This window comes from Arctopsyche grandis, chromosome 4, assembly GCF_051622035.1.
Source record: "Arctopsyche grandis isolate Sample6627 chromosome 4, ASM5162203v2, whole genome shotgun sequence".
Lineage (NCBI taxonomy): Eukaryota > Metazoa > Arthropoda > Insecta > Trichoptera > Hydropsychidae > Arctopsyche > Arctopsyche grandis.
The window spans coordinates 15,707,159-15,728,241 of NC_135358.1; the positions used below are offsets into that span (position 1 = coordinate 15,707,159).

The 21,083-nt window shown below is 33.7% G+C and overlaps 2 protein-coding genes across 4 annotated transcripts in view; one reads left to right on the forward strand and one right to left on the reverse strand.

The window, feature by feature from the left end:
• The window catches only part of LOC143910988 (hemicentin-1-like), a 380,897-nt gene that overhangs the window by 76,424 nt on the left and 283,390 nt on the right, over positions 1-21,083 (forward strand). The gene's annotated exons all lie outside the window — the stretch shown is intronic.
• LOC143910664 (uncharacterized) lies at positions 13,327-16,414 on the reverse strand. Of its 3 annotated transcripts, XM_077429236.1 has the most exons (3): positions 14,309-16,414; positions 13,683-14,131; positions 13,327-13,582 (listed from the first exon to the last, which is right to left on the reverse strand). In XM_077429236.1, exon 1 carries the CDS (start codon positions 16,202-16,204, stop codon positions 14,594-14,596), a length of 1,611 nt encoding a protein of 536 aa, XP_077285362.1. In that variant the 5' UTR covers positions 16,205-16,414; the 3' UTR covers positions 13,327-13,582; positions 13,683-14,131; positions 14,309-14,593. The 3 variants fall into 3 exon arrangements, with proteins under 3 accessions (XP_077285362.1, XP_077285359.1, XP_077285360.1); XM_077429233.1 differs by having other exon boundaries at positions 13,378-13,612; positions 13,707-16,204; XM_077429234.1 differs by having other exon boundaries at positions 13,571-14,131.

A 21,083-nucleotide genomic window follows, 5' to 3' on the forward strand; every position in this document is an offset into this window, starting at 1 on the left:
GAATTAAAATATAAAACACGTATGCATGCTATTTATCTAATAATATTTTCTTTTTTCACAGTGACAATTTAAAATTTAGTATGATGTATATTTGATCTTTATATTCACTCGGTTTTTTCTAGTGCACGATAAGTATTCTATTTAAACGTGCAATTGAGTATAAAATTTTAGATATACAATTCAATTTCGTTTTATTTTTGCGCCTTGTTCACTCAATCTCACAAACGGCGCTTTATAGTGTTTTCGTGACGTACTCTTTGGCGATTTGTGTTTTGTTGCGCACGAAAATTTTCTTCGACAAGAAAATCTCAGTAATAAAACGGAATCACTGTCAATATTATTATTATTATAGCCGTTACTTTCGGTATACCAAAAACGTTATATAAAAGATTATTTTTCAGTTCTTTAGATTTTCATCTTGTGTTTTTTCTTATTGGCCATATGTCTAGTCTGGATATGTGCTATACAAAAATCGTATATTTTCATATTCATACAGCGAATATTCGTCATAAAATTTTATCATGAGCGTTGATAATAATAATAGCCATAAATTTAAATTGTATGATTAATATACATAATATATCAAACATGCATTGGAAATTCACGACTTAAAAATACGATACTTTCAAAGTTATTTTTTGTTGAAAATAATAGAATTTCAGTCTCGGTAAAGCCATCTACTTGCACATGTAAGCGCCGTAGCCGCTGGAGGGTATCTTATAAAAGTTCCAACACTAATATTATAAAAAGTAATGAAAGATACTTACAAACAAACGTTGCTTTTTTCTTCCCTTCCCTCTTGTTCGTAATATCTTTTTGTACAAACAAGCCGTTGATGGTGCTGCCGAAGGTTATTCGAGAAATTTTTCCCGAGTTACTTTTGGCAATATCATTTTACTTACTCGAAATATTCTCGCGCGTTTGTGCAAAGTATAAATTGACTCGTTTGAATGGGAGTCAACAGAGTAATTTTTATCGTTAAAAAAATAAAATTAAAGCGCAAGGGAAAAGTCACGCGCGTCTCTGTCTGAAATTGAACGCTGCCATGTATCGACATCGTCCAGAGATACTCAATCTGTGCCTAATAAAAGATGGTATATACGGATAAAAGCGAGAAACGATACCTTTAAAATGGTTCAATTTAAACTTACGTATGTTTGTACGTGCACTGCAGTGTTGATGATGGTGTGAAATCTTGCGATTTCCTTGTCTGAAATTTTTTTTATTTTTTTTTATTTTGAAAACTCATTAATACAGCATTTGATTAAAAAGTTATTATAAAAAATAAAAAATCATTTTAATTTAATTATAATAATTATGTATTATGTATATGTATATATAATTTATACTGTATATATTTATTTTTTGAAATATTAAATTAAACTTACAATTAATTTCATTTATCTCCATTCCATATCTCTTGAAATAAATTCGAATAAAATTAATTAATTCAAAAACCTTTTAAGTTTAGTTAAAAACTTTTTTAAAGTTTTTAATTGAATCAAACATTGTTTCCCATTGTCAAATTTGACTGATTAATTTATTACTCATCGTTATAATTTAGACTTGAATTTGAATACAAATCCATAAACCAACCATTATCTTTTGAAAATTTATTATTTTGACTGTCATTTTATTTTCACTTTCATCAAAGTTATTTATAATTGAATGAATTAAAAACACAAAGGCATTTTTCTATTTTTTATGAATAAACGAGCGTATCATTATATTTATATTATACATGCACATATTTGTCCTATGCACATGCACATATATCCCCTAATTCTGGCCTGAAAATCACAATGGAATGGGTTTTAACCTTGGTTAAACCCAGTGGTGTAGTCGGGCCAGGTCGCCGCCCTGGCACTTTGATTGATATAAACATTGTTTTACGAGTACAATTAAAAAATATTTGGACTAATATTTCATATAAAATTTTATATGCAAAATATTGGGAACAGACTCTCGTTCTAACATTTGATGACAACAATCGAATAGTAATCTGAGCATATTCAAAACTTCAAAGACTAAAATCTTCAAAGATCTAAAACCACCCAAAACATCGAAAGAAAACATTCTTTGAACTATTGACCATACGCGCTTGAGGATAGATAAAATAAGGGAACTCAGCCTCAATGTCATCTCTATATTGTTAAAATTTGATAGTTTTTCAACATACATATGTATATGTAGATACATACATATATGGTTTTAAGACTGTGACATGCAACCAGAACTGTAGATCTAACATTATGAACACACACACACATATAAATCATCCTCTTCCAAACCTACTCTTTAGAAGAGTTCATTAGAACAAGAATGAAATACATTTTTCCATTTTGAATGAAAAATGAAAGAAAAACTTTAATTATCTTGCAAAATTTCACCTTTTACCTTAATTAAAGTCATTATATTTATATCAATCTATGATAAAAAAACATGTACCATTTAAAATTATTTAAGCATTATTATTTTCATTAGCGATTATGAACGAGCTAAAACATACAGTACTAGCATTGCCCGGCGAAATACCCACTTTACGACCCATAATAACCCTCTCCAGTTTCGTTCGACTGGAGAGGGTTGCACACACATTTGGGTTTTTTTTCGCCCGTTTACACAAATATACGACGCGGGGGGAGGGGTGTGTGTTGGAGAGCATTGTCGCCATTGTAACGAAACCACCGTCACCGAGGATTAGCCCAGCCGGTCGCCGTATGCAAACACATTTGGCAAATTTAATCAACTTAATTGCGTGGTCGAAAGTGGGTAAACTGGGGCGGTTATCTTTAGCCCTCAACCCCTAGCCCGCAGGCGGTGCACCGTGACACCGGGACCCCGTCAAAGGGAGCGCTTCCGACCCCTGACCTCACTCGAGGGTTGATCCCCGAGAGTGATAAATCATTCAATGTGCAAATATTAACCTTCCCACTCGCGAAAAATTCAACGCTTACTCTATTGCCAATGTACACGTGTGACCCATTCCCACCCACCCGGTCGTCCATAAATATTCGATCCTTTATTAATGCACTGTATCGCATTTATTGTGTATGTGTGTGTGTAATCAATTTGATTAAAGTGCACGGTTGTGTTTTCCGAGCGTTGCTAGCCTTTGATCTGTATCTTAATGTCAGCACTCCCAGTTTGCCGATTATACGTAATGCACAATACGTATTGATATATACATATACATATGTATATAATATATGTAGGCTTAAATTTTAATGCAAAGTATAATTCGATTGATAGTTTTGACTAATTTTTGCTTAATAACTTACATACATAACTATCGCTAATGTTTTCTTGAGCTAATGGTAGCTATTGTATAATATAAGTTTTGTTTCAGCTCTAAATATGTATGCCTCATATTGCATAATACATAAAATCACGCTTAAATTTATTTTATTTGAATTATTTATAATTTATGATATTTGTTTAAGATTTCATGATCTACATATTTATATACATTAAAAATAATAATAGTAAAATTAAACAATAGATAATCATCACATTATGTTTGTTTTTTAATGCAACGGGAAACCATTGAAATAATTAAGTTAATAAAATATTTTTTTTAAAAATATATACTATTATACAAACAAAGATTGTTAGTCCCGATATTTTTACTTTATCGATGTACATAGTTTTTAATTAAATTTTTAAAAATCATGCACAATCGTCTTAAAAAATTTCTCCAAAGCGACGAGTGTGGTATAAAGATTAAGAATTATTAATTATATACATATATACCCATATATTTACATTGAACAAGACATCAATGGTCAAAATCAATGGTCAGAAGTATTGTAACTATTATATACACAAGACAAATACAAACGATCCACAAAGACACAAATTTGAACAAATTTTCCTACAAATCAGCGAAATTCGAGATTCCGAAAAATTTTAAATTTTACGAGAAATTGATTTAAGGTTACTAATTTGTTGGAAACGCTTCAATAAAAATCAGATAAATTGGCAAACTTTGATAGAAAGCGATTGACCTGGTGTCACATACCCAAGGTCTGGCCAGCAGTAACCGGTGGAATTGAACCCGTGACCACTTGTATACATTTATATATATGCTAATCATTAATATATAAATGTATAGATTATAAATATGAAATCATTATAAAAATGACATAACGGGTAAGATGGTTTTATCAATTTAATGGGGAACCGTTTCAACATTGAAATCGGTTAAATTGGCTAACTCTGATAAAAAAACGAGCGACTTTACACATATCCAAGTTTGCCCAGAAGCACTTCAGAAACACTCCGAATAAATTCTCTTCAATCGAGGTCAACCCAGGGCTTAAACCTGGAACCTCTCGGTGGTTAACATTAAATGAAAATACCGACCTATACTGCAGGCTAATCGGAATTAATAAATAATAAATAAATAAAATAAATTAGCTGTTTTCGAATTATAATATTATTTCTTTACAGTGGTTTTAAAGGTCGTTCATCTCCAGGTAAATTACAAGGACTCGAGTTTTTCTTTGATGAATATTATTTATATTAACATTTTCTTTGCGGTACGGCATTAATCGTGTTGAGCGAAGACTTTTTAGACCGGAAACGCCATCCGGATGGTACTTTAAACGAATAAATGTAACACAAATTCAATTATTGTTACGAAACGTCCTTTCGAGGTAAGTTTTTCTTCTTTCACGCAAAAGACAAAGAGACGCAAAAATCAGACGGCGACAAGGAAGTGGGGTGGCTGCGGGTGTCTGAGCGAATATTTATTACCGACAAATAAATTAACCGAATGCTTAAACTTTTATGCGTAGGAGAGCAAGGAACGGTTTTGGAATCGAGGCCCTCGAAGTTATATTTACGACGAGCTTTGCTCGACGAAGCTTTCAACGGAATTATCTTTCGGCAAAGCAAGTACGTTCCACCATTGAAGATTGCAAACACGCCTTAGAATTCAATCAGGCATATTAATTTTAAATCAGTTACTCGGCTGATTTAAATCTCATTGCGAAAACATCGCGATTGCTTTTAATAGTCAACGATTTATATGTACATCACTCGGCTCTTATCGTTATAACAACATATTTTAGAACTTTGTCACGTAAACGTGAATAGAACGTGTTTGGTTAAGTTGTACATTCATCACTTTAGCCATTTTAATGCTGGGAAGATTCTTATCTTTTCTTATGCACATACAATGTATATACATATATTCCCGTTTTGGTAGTGGGTTTACGATTCAATTTTGTCTTTTAATCCACCTTAGTCGGTGTTAAGTGAATGTGGCATGTCTTTTTATTCAACGGGAGCATTGTGTATTATTAAGTGTCGTTGCTCTAGGTGTGCCAGGACACTTAAGGTCGCCTTATCTGGGAAGCTTTCACTCCCCCTGTTATGAGTGGGGGAGCTTTTTAAGCTTGAGTTACGGCAGTGACGTGGTCAACTAGAAGGGTACTTGATTCAGATAATATACTGCTTTAGCTCATCTCACGTTTGAATATGGAAGTTTTTATACACATAATGTAAGTCAAAATATTAATACATAACATGTTAAGTAAGTCTAAAATATTAAAAAAAAAATATATTATCATCACAAGACATCACTTAGTGATTGGTTAACTACGTTATTATGAAATAGTATTTATTGACAATGATTCTAAAAGTTTTACTGTGAATTGCTTATATCAGATCAGATTGCTTAAGAACTGTACTGAATATAGATTTTTAATACACGTGTAAGTAAAGTGCAGTGGTTCAAGAGAAGCATGTGGAATAGCAAAAAAGTTCAAAGTGACGGAGATAAATGGATGAGAAGCGTCATAAAAGAAGGAGATAATATATAACTGATTGGGTGAATAGAAATTCAGGGCTAAAAATTTAGCTGGATGAATTATCGGGCGAATAAATGCTTAAAAATGGTTTAGAGAAAATCAAATGAGATTCAATTGACACGAGCATGATTATTTAAGAAAATGATGAGCTATCGAATTTACGTAAAACTTGTCTGGTTGGAATAATTTTTCATGCACAAAAGTTTTTTATGTTGATAATAATGATGTTTTATCTCGCGAAATTCAATTGGATATGTATAATACGTATGTATGTTTGTATGTATTTATGTAGATACTTTGTAACCAAGGTTAGTAGAAATGATTGTTATTTTTTAAACACCATTCGTACTCGCAGTGGATTATTAGCACTAAAAGAGTTTCGGGAGATTCAGTAGCGTTTCGGATGAAATTTACAACCTGAAAATACGGCCGGAGCGTTCGCAGTGTCGTACATTTTCCGGAAAAACTGGCCTTGTCGTCGTCGTCGTCGCTCGCACGCCCGTCCCGTTTGCGATTTTACTTTTTTACGGGAAATTTTGTTGATTTTGAATATATTATAAGCTATACATTAGAAACGTTGCGGTAAAAGCCAAATTTAAATTATAAGGCGTATTTTTTTAAACAAACGCGAAATTGATTACTTTCGCGAGTGTCGAATTGGAACGCGTAAATCACACAATAGCAATTGCGCGCCGTAATGGTTAAAGTGTTCTGGGCTACAAATTACGCATTTGTTGTCACATAACACATACATTATGATATATATCTGCATCATAAATACACGATCCCGTGAAAGCTAATAAATGCCATTCATATTTCAACATAATGGCAGAATTATATACGCATATTTCGAAATTCACTGAAAGCTTATCGTGCAAAGTTAACCATACAATTGTATAAAGTTATACATATATATTACTTGCCTTTATAATCTAAAATTTTAAAGTGCCATTTATCAAATTCTCTACATACATTTTGTATTTCATATGCTTTGCATGCTGTGCAGTTCACTTTACATACATACATATATACATATATACATATTATAAAAGCTTTCTTTGATATATTAGTTTTTACTTCGGGTTTATTCATATTTCAGTTCAAATCTGTAGATGAACGTTTTTATTTTTCATTATTAATACTTGCCTCGCTGTGATGGATAGCGAGTGACCAGGACTTATTATATTTTTGCAAATATGTACACCGAATGCAATGTTTTCATTTTTTATGTCTTCCTCATCAACACCTCTATGATTCGAATAAGAATATTAAGAAATAAAAACATCGATCAATATCAACAGAAATAATTAGTTTCGCGAGAAGCTCCTTGTACTTCACAAATGCAGGAGTATTCACCGCACTCACGGGTTATTATGAAAATGATATCGACCTTTGAATGACGGCTCTGTTTCAGCCGTAATTTTTCATTTCTTGTATTAATTTTATATTTATATTCGACGAGATACACGGTAAAATGATTTTAAAATCTAATAACGATAATTAAACTCGCAGATTTTGCATTATTTTAACTTAAAACACATTTTAAATTGGACGCTTGACGTCCAATACAGTGGCTAGCAGATTTTTTAAGCACAGATTTTTTAATCCATGTGCTAAAAGAAAAAATGATTTTTAAATATCGCTAATGGTTGTAAATAAATTTAAATGCTATTAGGTGTAGTTTCTAAATATTTAAATTTACATTGTATATGTATGTACATACATATATAGAAACATGTTCGCTAATGGATATCTGAATTTAAGTTGAATTTTATTACGTTAATGCACATTGATATATCGTTGTACATTGTGTATAAAATACCTATTGCTTTAGAATAAATCGACACGGGTATCGGACCAGAACGGTATGAAAGCCCCGTTTGTATACACGTATGTAACTGTATACAAATAGCTATATAATATATCTGGGATCCGATGCAGGGGAAGGAAGTGTATGATGGATGGAGGCTTTAAGATGCTATCTCTGACTTCACGGCGTGCCTGCTCTACTAAATCGCGAAAAACGATACGGAGACTTTGACGCTCCATTGCCCATTGACACCGTTCGATATTTATATACGTTTTAGGAGCGAATAAAAGCACGGAAAGTATGCAAAATTTTATATCGGGAACGTTTTTGTTTTCGTGTGTAATTTAGTACTTTTTCTAAAGGTGAAAATCCCGCAATTTCGGCGTTGATGTGCTCTTCTCTCCGCGGAGTATACGATAATAGTCAAAATATTCATTTTTCACACCCTCGAGGGAAAGTGTTCTACGGTATGGGGGCGTCCGTCCGTGGAAAAGTGCGAAGCATGAAAGCGATGGCGAAAGAGGAGAAGGAATGGGGAGGGGTCCGAGACGTGAAATTTTCCGGATAATAAAGTAATTAAACGTTAATGCTCCTCGGAGAAAATATAATAAAATAACGGGCGAGTTCGAGCGATGGCGTTGGCGCGAGCGCGAGTGCCGTGTGCGAGATAACGAGATTTGAAAATTTACGATGCTGCGAAAATTCCGCGGACATGATAAATTCATAGGCCGACCGACCGATACCGGAGAAGCCTTCCGGCGAAATTGGTTTTGATAAAACAAAGAAAATTTACGACACCGCTAAACGCGAAGAAAGTCTCCAAATACGACTTTGATCGGCGGCGAAATATAATATACATACATATATAGCATAGCGGTGATACGTAATAAAAAGATTGAAAGCAAAAGTATCTTTAAATAATTTTATAACCCTATTTTTTTACTTATAAAATTAATGGTTCTTCATTATATCTATTAAAATTTTTTTATACATACATACATATAGCAATGAGCAACAAAAATAATTTCCGGAGCGGAAAATAATCAATCTACACATGTAAGTTTGACCCACTAAATTTTTAATATAACATTAATTTTTGTTGGCTTCTTGTCATTTATGAGATATAAGCGTTTAAATCAATGCATATTTTTTTATAGATTTTTGACTTTTGCAGTCTTTAACTCAAAATCTAGTACTGCTTTGCTAAAAGTGAGTATTTAAATCTATGTATATTCAGATGATTTTTCTATTGATTTTGATGTTTTGTATTTTTAGAGAGCGTAAATTTTCTGAATTAATTTAAATTTTAAATATAAAAACTACATCGTCAATTTAATTACAATTTAAAAAATTACCAATATGAAGTTTATAAATACGCCCTCGATGTTTCGTTGCATAATTTATGTAGAATGATATCGACTTACGACTTACTCTTCTAAACATTGAACTTCTTTACCTGCTACTCTGCTGAAGCTGTAGCATTGTAGATCGTATTAATCAGCCCCACATAGGATTTCAGTAATTCCTCTCTTTGCAAGGCATTCAATATAGAATTCCGATTCACTGAGTCGAACACTGTTTCGCAGTCTTTGCAATAGATAATTTAATTTACCCAGATGCATAATAACGTCGAGATGTGTTTCGCTTTCCATATTTTAATTAAATTTGTGAAAAGATAAATAATATTCAAAGTGAAAGCTTTCTTACTTTGCTAAATCTTAATAAGTGGCGTTTTTAATCTTCATTTGTGGAAATTGAACTTTTGCACCGTGAGCTGAGATTTCTACGATACAGGTTGACATAAACGACATCAAATACACACCTCTACTTTTACGTACGTCTTGGTATGGGGAGAGCAAACACCTCTGTTGCTAAAAGCCACCACCGAGAGATATTAAGCTACTTTGTGCAGTTTGTGTTCAGTTCAGCTCGAGTTTACCTGGCATGTCGACCCGCTTCCAGAAGTTGCGGTCGTCCAATAAATGTCCCCACCGATAATGCGCACCTGTCAACGACCATCCCAGAATCAAAACTTTGTCCATGAGGTTGGCCGAATACAATATTCTACACTGCACTCACATTCCCAGAGAAAAGCTGTAACATAAAAAAATTGGTCAATTTAAAGTCAAATACATTGAAAAGGTATTGGTTAGTCAACTATAATATGTATGCATGTACATATATACATTGAATCATATATGTAAGATTCAAGATTTCGAGAAGAGAAGTGGCATAAAAATTTTGGTGGTGGTGGTGGTGTTTCTAGTGGTTGGATTGGACGTTGGTTTTCCGAGAATTTTCCGATCTGTGCGACTCGCACGAGAGTGGAAAAGTTGCGTCGGAGATAACTGCAAAGTTTTGCGGACAACGACGACCATCGGACCAAGTTGTACGACCAAGTTTGGCCACTTGTCGATAGACACGTTTCGACGAAGGCTTTCGCGTGGCCGTATCTCTACGAAGACAGATCGTTAAATATATGCATACCTATTTATATATACATATGTATTTAAAAATATTAAATTATATATTTTTTTTGTTTCAGGTGAGTTCAATTATCAAGTGTGGTTTTTTCATTCAATTTTCAAAAATTAACCTCAGGATATTCATGTAAGTTTATAATATAATTTTGTTTTTTGATATTATTTAAATGTATATATGTACATATATGAAGTTTATATGTACATAAATAATATTATAAAAATTACTTCCATTAATTCCATTCATTGCAATCCAACTTTTATAAAGGTTTACATAAAACGTTAAACGTTTACATTTCGTAATGAAAGCGTTTACATTCATTTTCCAAAAATTGCTAACGTTTAAAATTTCATTATAATAAAATTTTGATTTGGGCTAAGAAAATCTATTCACCCTTCAAAATATTTTATTTAAAAATATAATTTATCGAAATAATAATATTTTATTTATGTTATAATAAACTTTAGTATATACATACATACCTACACAAAATGTAATATTCGTAATTTTATAGAAATTTTGTTGATGTAATTTTACTCCAGCTCAGTAAAGCTTAATCCTAGTCAAAATTGACATTCGATTGATTGACTTTTAGATTCACAATAAAACGAATTGAATTTGAAAGTGTTTTTGGGATCGGTACTTGAAAATCGCGGGATTAAACAGTTTACCAGTGTTCGAAATCAAAATTTCTACATACAGGCAAAAGAAGATGCACTTTAACTTGAACCATCGCCCGGTAATTATTCTGATGGCAACGTGTGGTTTGGATTTTATGCACTTGAACTGTGATGCATGACCGCCTATGGGACAATTAGACCAAACCCTCGTCTGCACAAGTGCCACCCTTCCCATTCTCTGGAGCACTTGTCCAAACATTGTATCCTTTCAAAGACAGAAATACACTCACCAAGTAGCCGAACAAGTAGTATCTCGATTTTGAAACTTTCTCTTGCGGAAAATTGCAACGACTAATATAAAACGTGTACGACGACGGCACTACGACATAACTGTATATATTGTATGTACATATACATACAAATGTATGTATGTATGTATGTACATAAAGGGGAGCGTTTTCATATAACGCATCGTTTTACAAAATTCCAACGTATCAATGCAGACAGATAAGAAAGTGTTTCGAAGTGGTTTACTATTATTATTATGGTCTTCGCAAAGTTTAGCAAATATTTGTCTCTGGCCTCTTGATAGTTTTGGCGATATTATTTTCACACCTAAGCATAGTTTTAGGACTGTCTGTGTATGGTAGTGCGTGTTTTGAGGTACGATATGTCGAAAAAAAAGCACTTGATCCATGTCAGTAATCCTCTCGGGGAAAAATCGCTTTTTAGGATCGGTCGGCGTGCTTAAAGGCCATACAAGGTGACCTTTAATCACCGGTGAGGATTTATTGTATTTGATTTTGGATACTGTGTACAAGATTTATTGGCAATTTCTACTTTTTTATATACCAAATGTGTTAGATGAAATTAATTTTATTAAATAAATTGCTTTTATGAACATTTATACATACTTTATATTATTAAACAAAATATAAAGAACGATTTTGGTAGCACCTATACAGATAAATTTCATGTAAAAATGTAGAAAAATAAACTTGGCATATAATTTTATTTTATTTTACAAAAATTATATGCGCCATGACAGGAATTACTTCAAGGTGACAATATTTCAAAGATACATAGATTACAATATAATGCAAATGGAGCAATTTATGAACAATCAACAATTTTTTGATACACAGCATATTTGCGAGAAATACATTGGGTAATTGTTTGGTCACTGAAGGACGTATATTTATCAGCTAAAAAATGAACACGGTGTTGATTTACATCCTCATCTGAATTTAATGATATACCACTCACGCACACCTGTATTTATTCATCAACCTCGGTGAGGCTCTCAAACATTGCCACCGTGAAGTTAAAAATATAGCGAAAATGCACAGATCGGTTTTCCATCTTCAACTTGTTGCAAGATCACTTTTTCAGATCACCCAAGTCACTTTTTTTTCTAAAATGAATCATTGTAGAACAGTCAGCTGTCAATTGAAGTATCAATAACATTGATGTGAATGTTATTGTTATAAATTCTAGAAAAAATTAACTAGGGTAATCTATTGCAAAAACCCGTCATAATTTATATCATAATTTATTTTACATAATTTAATCCGATAAACTAATACATTTCAAGCTTTACTTGGTCACTCAGTAGTCATTAGTGCACAAATGTTTATGACCCGGGAAGGAAACTCGGAATTCTCATCTCGAATCCCGGGAAAATTATTTCAATCAAAACGTTCTTTAAATATAATAATAAAGGTAAATGTATATTCGACAATGAAACGATTATGAAGAGAGATGAAACTCTTTTAGACCCTGATTAACATTGTGCGTTTGAAATAAGGGGTTATCAAAGATAAATCTACAAAAAAACGTAAAAAAAAGTTTGCTTTGAAATAATAGATGAAAATAAACATAGTACATATGCACATGCTGACAGCAGAGAAAACAGATCATTAAAAAAATTTATGTTTTTTCCATTGCTGGAAATATTTTTACCAAATATAATATATATTATAATATAATATATATATTTAAATATGTTTGTATTCTTTAGAAGCTATTTCAAATAAATTCTATTTTAAATATTCATTTTTTCCAGTTAGTAGGTAATTATTTTTATAATATATTCTAAATAAATTTTATATCAATAAATAAATAAATAAATTGAAAAAAAATACTATTGCCCTTGGATCCCGTGAATCTGGGGAACGATTTTGAACTCCGTCCCGAGGTCCCGCGAATTGAAATAGTCCGAGAAATCAGAAACCCTACTATCTGCTGCTCACAAAACCAAAATGTCGCCATTGTCAGTATGTATGTCCGTTTACCATGCATACATATGAAAACGGTTAGTATATACATATAATACATATATCAGTGGCGTGCGGTAAAACTCTTTCTCCCCCCGTCGTACATCCTCACTTAATTTGCGCGAGCAGGATACAAGAGGAACAGGCTTTTCCTCCCGTATCCTGCGCGCGCACATTAAACAAGACTGTATGACAAAAAGAGAGATAATTTCACCACATGCCACTGATATATATATATATATATATATATATATATATATATATATATATATATATATATATATATATATATATACATATATATTATATATATATATATATATATATATATATATAGGATCCGGATGTGAAGGATTCCAAGTGAAACGCAGATTAAGTCAGAACTATGTATTTATTAACACATGCTTCGGGCTCGTTCTCCAACAAGTGACCATAACAACACGCATCCGGTCTTTCCCAGGCATACCACACACACTCTATCTCGGCTCGTTTAAAAATCAATTCTACATTCGGTCATTCCTGACTGTCATTCGCCCTCGGATGACATTCTTCGTCTTTTATATTTTTACAGCATTTCATCTCACATTCTTTTACATTTCATCTTCTACTCTATACAATGTATCATCTTACATTCTTTTAAAACATTTCCTCTATCATCCTCAACAATGTTTCTTCTCACATTCTTTTACATTTCATTTTCCACTCTATACAATGTATCATCTTACATTCTTTTAAAACATTTCCTCTATCATCCTCAACAATGTTTAATCTTCCATTCCATAAAATCATCTTATATTCTTCTAAACATGCTTTCAATTGTCACAATTACAATTTAAATCACAATTACAATCATCATCACAACTACATTTCAATACACTTATACATCAATCATTTTACAATTTACATAACAATTACAATTATAACAAATTAATCGTTACACATTTCACTACAAATCAATTTTTCATTTCAACATAATTCAATCTTCAATAAAGTTACACATCACAATTAAAGTTACACATAAATCATCACAATTACAATTTAAAATTATGTCAAGCAATACAAAACAGAAAGGTATCACAATTACAATTTAAAGTTATTACAAGCAATACAAAACATTAAAATCAATACCTTTACAATGACAGGTTAAATCTTTACATCGGAAACAATCACATTTTAAAACATTACTAGAATTAGCAATAAACATTAAAATCAATACCTTTACTATGACAGGTTAAATCTTTACATCGGAAACAATCACATTTCAAAACATTACTAGAATTAGCAATAAAACATTAAAATCAATACCTTTACAATGACAGGTTAAATCTTTACATCGGAAACAATCACATTTTAAAACATTACTAGAATTACATTTCAATACAGTTATCTTATATTCTTCTAAGCATGTAACCAAATTAAAACATGATTCAATATACAAAGCACTTCCCAAAAATACTAGAATAAGCAATAAAACATTACACTTTTCAATCATCAAATTACAAGTAAGGCTTAACTAAAAACCCTCCAGGCATTTCACTTATTCTCTAATTCACAAACGCACACTTCACTTCCATCGGTGCAACTTAAATTCTATCCAATGCCCTCGGCGATTCTCTGTGACTGTCCGAGGAATCTGCCGTCACCCCACAGATATTCTGCTAGTAATTTACCATAAATGAAGTCAACACATATTGGTTCTAGCTCACTGATACATCCAGTAAGTCTTTTCTCAATCCATGGTTCTATTTTCTTTTCCATTGAATTAACATCAATCCGACTACGACTGAGCTTGAAAGTGAATACAGTGTCTTTTGGTGTTGAAATTTTGACTGGGTCCCTTAATCCTTCTTGTGATTTAGCCATATCTTTCTCTTTGTCTTTATGTTTTTCCTTTTCTTTATTCTCATCTTCAGAATTCTTCAAATGACTATAATCCTTAGATCCTTTTCCAAATTGATCATCGGGTGGTTCATCTGTATTTGAAAACGGTATGTCTCCGTAGTCCCAAAGTCTTCTTCTTTGCAATCCATCACCGTCCATACTTCCATCAGCCAGGTTCACACCTCCATCAGCCATGTTCGCATCGTCCTCTTCATCATTGGAAACAATGAGTTCTCTTTGAGCAGACATCTCTCGTGAAGCCCGTTGCTGCAAAGGTCTTTTTCTGTGCAAACCATCACTGTTCACACTTACATCAGCCATGTTTACATCTCCATCAGCCATGTTCGCATCGTCCTCTTCATTATTGGAAACAATGAGTTCTCTTTGAGCAGACATCTCTCGTGAAGCCCGTTGCTGCAAAGGTCTTTTTCTGTGCAAACCATCACTGTTCACACTTACATCGGCCATGTTTACATCTCCATCAGCCATGTTCGCCTCGTCCTCTTGTGTTAGAATACTGACTGGTTCTCTTATTTCTTCTTGTATTGGAATACTGACTGGTTCTCTTATTTCTTCTTGTATTGTCAAGACAGTCTTTGTTTTGGTGCTGTTACATTGAGCTGATATGTGCCCAAACTCGTTACAATTGAAACAACGAGTTCCTCTCGTCTTAAACCTACAGTCGGCTGCTAAATGACCACGTCCACCACAATTGTAGCATCGTGAACTCAGTCTTTCTCGGTTTTCACGGTTTCTCACGGGCCCCGTCACCCTGGGTTCGTCGTCTGGTGTTTCACCGGCCCCACTTGAATCGGAGTCAATGGGCTCTGCTTGAGCAAGCATTTCTCGTTCTTCAAAGACGAGCTCTTCGTCATCCCACTGGAACTCTTCTATCAGCTTCTGCTTAAGGATAGTCCATGATATAATTATCCCTTCTGAATCCAGGAACATTCTCGCTGTTCCTACGCAATATATTCTCCCGTAGACCAGTTGCTCCAGGGGCGTCCAGTGGAAGAACTTCGCAAATTCTTCCATGTGCTCAATCCACCGGCTGATTGGCACACCGCCAATCCCCTTAAACCGTGGCGCGTAAGTCTCGAATTTGTCTCTGTCAAAATATGGCACTTCGTCTTCTTCTTCCTCTTCATCGTCGTCGTCATCATCTTCGTCTAAGTCCGCGAACCTCTGCATCTCCACGACAGTTAGCCGACGTAAAACTGACGCTGACATTGGCGCTATCGTCTTGGATATCATCATCGTCGTGTGGCGTGTTCGCTGACGTGACGTCACCGACGTCACGGGCTTCCGCATTCTCGTCATCGCGCGCGCGTCCTAACCTCAACTGTCAAAACTCCGCGTCGTCGTCTGACCGCTTCTGGCTGTCACTCGAAATGTCTTCAGGCATCCCGGACAAAGCCCCCAAATATAGGATCCGGATGTGAAGGATTCCAAGTGAAACGCAGATTAAGTCAGAACTATGTATTTATTAACACATGCTTCGGGCTCGTTCTCCAACAAGTGACCATAACAACACGCATCCGGTCTTTCCCAGGCATACCACACACACTCTATCTCGGCTCGTTTAAAAATCAATTCTACATATATATATATATATATATATATATATATATATATATATATATATATATATATATATATATATATATACATAGTACCGTTAACCATGCACCCTTTTTTATCTTTCGACTTGTGATCTTTCAATTTTCGATATTTGCCTTGCGATATTTGATTTTTCGATCTTTTGACTTTCGGTACCGTGAGGTAGATCCAGTATGTATGTATGTACAGCGCTAAACCTAAACACCAAGTCCTTCGCCAAACACTAACGACGGTCGACTCATCCATAATCAATTCGGTCAGCAGCAGTGTACCTGAATTACGGCTACACGCTGTATGTACATACATATATACTCCGGCTTGGTGGCTGACGGTCCTGCCTAATTGTTATTCGCGACGAGGTGGCTAGATAACAATAAACACGCCGTGTTATTGTGGCAAGTCGGCAATAAGCGACACGGAGCTTAAGCGTTGCTGTTTACGGCCATGGCCCGCCGCGGTGCACTTCGCACGGTTATTGCGTTGAATAAAATAAAACGAGTTATGCAGTTTGGGTGGAGCTTTTGATAATTATTCCGTGCTGCGGAGATGTCGTCTCTCTCTCTCTCTCTCTCTCCCCCATAGGATTTGTCCTATCGTCTCTTTCCCTCGCTTGCATTTTCGCGCGCCTCGGACTAAGCGTGGTTTTGGTTAAACGCTTACGACGTTCGAAATGCATGTGTGTATTGTATTAGAATTTTGTTTTAGCAAAGTCAGAAATGCGCACGGGTCCGTATGCAAGAGAGAGATTCACGACGTGATTCTGCAGTCCCTGGCTGGTTGTACGGTGCAATGCGATAGCATTTAGTCGGTGATTTTTCCTAACGTATGTACATACATAGAACTGGGCACTAGTGGTTGGCATATAATTCTTTGAAAAAAGTGGTCACGGGTTCATATCCCACTCAATATAATGTTTAAAACTGATGCACAAAAATTGTTAAGAACTGTTTTTAAATGTTATATCAAAATATCAAAAATGTTGATTGTACCGGTTTGTCTACTCCCAACGCTATTTTATTTTATAATAATTGTATTATAATGTTTAAAACTGATGCAAGAAAAATTGTTAAGAACTGTTTAGTATGTATAAAAATTAGACCATAAGTGTCGCCTTGGGTTAGCCCGTCATGGCATCTGTGGTAGAAATGTATATATAATAAATAAAATATGTAGGTATATAGGAACTTTATTTATATGTATACTAGCTGAACCCCGGCATGCGTTGCAATGCCATAATAACACATGTAATTCCCGTTTGCGTTCCCGTTCCCGTTCCCGTTCTCGTTCTCGTTCTCGTTCCCGTTCCCATTTGTCAGAAAAACGCAGGCAGCGAACACATTTGAAATTAATAATAACAATAACGCATGTTCAGCATTTAACAATAACGCATGCAATTCCCGTTCCCGTTCCCGTTCCCATTTGTTGGAAAAACGCAGGCAGCGAACATGTTGGTCGCGACGCGAAAACATTTGAAATTATAACGTTGCAATGACACCCATTCCCGTTTTTCCCGTTTCCGTTCCCGTTTTATCCCGTTTTTTTTCACAGTAATCTTCCTAGACATGAACACAACAAATCCTGAAAGTTCCATCGTAATTGTTTCAGTGGTTTAGGAGCCTATTCCAGACACACACACACATACATTAATTTATATATATATAGATAACCAGTAGAATATACTAGTGGTTAGCATATACTGCTTTGAACATAGTGGTTACGCGTTAAAATGCTACTGGTTTCTGCTGGCCAGACCTTGGATTTGTGACTCCACCTCGATCTTTTCCTATCAGAGTTTGCCATTTTATCTGATTTTTATTGGAACGGTTCCAACAAATTGGCAACCTTAACTTGATTTCTCGCAAAATTTCAAGTTTTACGGTATCTCGAATTTCGCTGATTTGTAGGAATGTTTGTCCAAATTAGTCCATAGTTGTCTCTATGGATCGTTTGTATTTGTCTTGTATATATATAACAGTTACAATACTTCTGACCATTGATGTATTTTTTAATGTAAATATATGGGTATATATATAATTAATAATTCATAATCTTTATTAACCTTAGGTACCGATTTTCTCGCCAATCTCGAATTTCGCTGAATTGTAAAAAAGGTTGCAAATTTACACATTTGACCATAAATGTCTTTGTGGATGTTAATAGCTTACGTAGGCCAAAAGTTACATAGTTGAACAATTATAACAGTAACTTTTTTCACACTATCTCATATAAACATTATAATGTTAATTACAAGCTTTCATAATTTCTCATATGCATTTTTTAAATTTCTTTTTTAATTACTTTCTTACAACTTTTTGCTGACCCGACCTGCGTATTATAGGCCTATTAATTCGTTATTGGCCTTTAAAGTCGTCATATTTATATTCATATATTACCTACCTACATATGTATATCTGGAACTATATCTTAGTTGACAATAATGTTTGATGAATAAAACAAGAACGACGCTTTGTTACAATATTGTAATCATTTAGTTTGGTGATTTGTAGTTAAGTTCTGATCTGTAGATTGGTTTTAGGTTCGTTTCATGTGAAAAATGTATTAATAAAAATGACGAATCTAATATAACAGCTCTGGTGAAATTTTTCGTTTAAAAGCGTGCCGATCCATTTCAATTTTTTTTTAATAATAAATATTTACATAATATTTATACGTTTTAAAATAAAAGCATCTTCTTTCTGTTGCCCTCTTCTATAATTTATTACCTCCAATCTGATCATAAAATTCCCATTAAGTATGTATGATCATATTTTGCATTATATACATATATACTCTTAATATTACAATTTTAACGATAAGCATAGTATATACAAAGGTGGGCATTCAAGTAGAGATTTATCTGTAGACAAGTCTCTTGCAATTTGTCTGTTTGAATTGTTTCTCTGTGTCTAGCAACTTGACTGCCAACAGATAAGGCTTTTGTTCACAACACAATACAATCGATTTGGGTGATCCTAGTTGTAATGTTTGTTGTCATTCATGGACTTGAAGTATTATTGAATAACAAACCGAACGATTCATCAAAAATATATTGTTTTGTAATTCCTATATAATTTATTTAATGTCAATGGTTTACCAATTTGCATACGGTTCGATTTAGTTTTGTATTCAAGCCCGAATTTTGAACGAAGATCGCAGTTTTTTCGATCATTATTTTTTTATTTGAGGGCGAGGGAGGGGACGGATGAGGATGAGAGGATAAGAGGGGCAGGGGCAGGGGATTCTGTGATATTACACGTAAAATGAATCGTAAATAACGCGAAAGCTCAACGCGCGAAAAAAGCAGCATAAGCTTGGGGGCTCAACGTGTTCATTCGGCGCGTACGGGGTTTCCCCGCGGATACGTGCTAGCGAGCGATGGAAATTTTCATGGAAATTGGCGCTAAAAAAAAGAAAAAAAAATAAATACACGGAACGAAACGGAATTCAACACGGTCGCTGAAAAATGTATTTGTGGACGTTTTGCGGCGCCAAAGCTCTCTTTTATTCGCGGAGCTTTTTTGTTAGTTTATTCATTTTCAACAAAAGCAGGTAGGAAAAAATAGTGCATAGACATTGTGACAGATTTGAAGATTGTCATTTTTCAACTCAATGGAATTTAATACAAAATTTTAGTATATAAAACGATGTTTAATAGTTTAAGCAATGCTGTACATATATGTACATATTTATGTGCATTATGTATAGTATGTAACTTAGACGAAAAGCGAAATTTTGTTTTCCATTGTAATTATTTCATCCTGTTTGTTAAGTGTTTAAAATGTTGTGTTGAAAATCTTAAAAATTTAGATTTTTAATTCATGGACCACAAGAAGATTGTCATTTTTCAACTCAACCGAATTTAATACAAAATTTTAGTATATAAAACGTTGATTAATAGTTTAAGCAATGCTGTACATATATGTACATATTTATGTGCATTCTTTATAGTATGTAACTTAGACGAAAAGCGAAATTTTGTTTTCCATTGTAATTATTTCATCCTGTTTGTTAAGTGTTTAAAATGTTGTGTTGAAAATCTTAAAAATTTTGATTTTTAATTCATGGACCACAAGAAGATTGTCATTTTTCAATTCAATCGAATTTAATACAAAATTTTAGTATATAAAACGTTGATTAATAGTTTTTAATTCATGGACCACAAGAACCCAAGCATCTCCATCTACAAAGAGCTGACAGTTTCAAAGAAACTCTCCACAACATGTAGTAAAAGGATGTATAGGACGGGAGAAAGATCACCGACCTAGATTCATAATTATACAAGTACTATATTCCAACAGATTTTTTTCTACTTTGGCCACATTATCAGGAAAAATTTGGAGAGTCTAGGAAAACTAGAAGGAAGACGAGTGAGAGGACGATCACCCATAAGATGGTCAGAATAAAGTAAATGCTGCTTTCTAATTTCAGATGACAATGATTTAAATGAATACGACGTTCAGTATTGAAGAAAAAGAAGAAATTCATTTGTTTATATGTATATATTAGTATAAATAATAATTACATAGCCACAGCGAAGTGCACTGGTAGATCTATTGCATATAAGTAGATTAGGTCTTGA

Excerpts from the sequence above, each read along its gene's own strand:
- LOC143910664 (XM_077429236.1), bottom strand. The coding sequence starts at position 16,204 with ATGACGAGAATGCGGAAGCCCGTGACGTCGGTGACGTCACGTCAGCGA.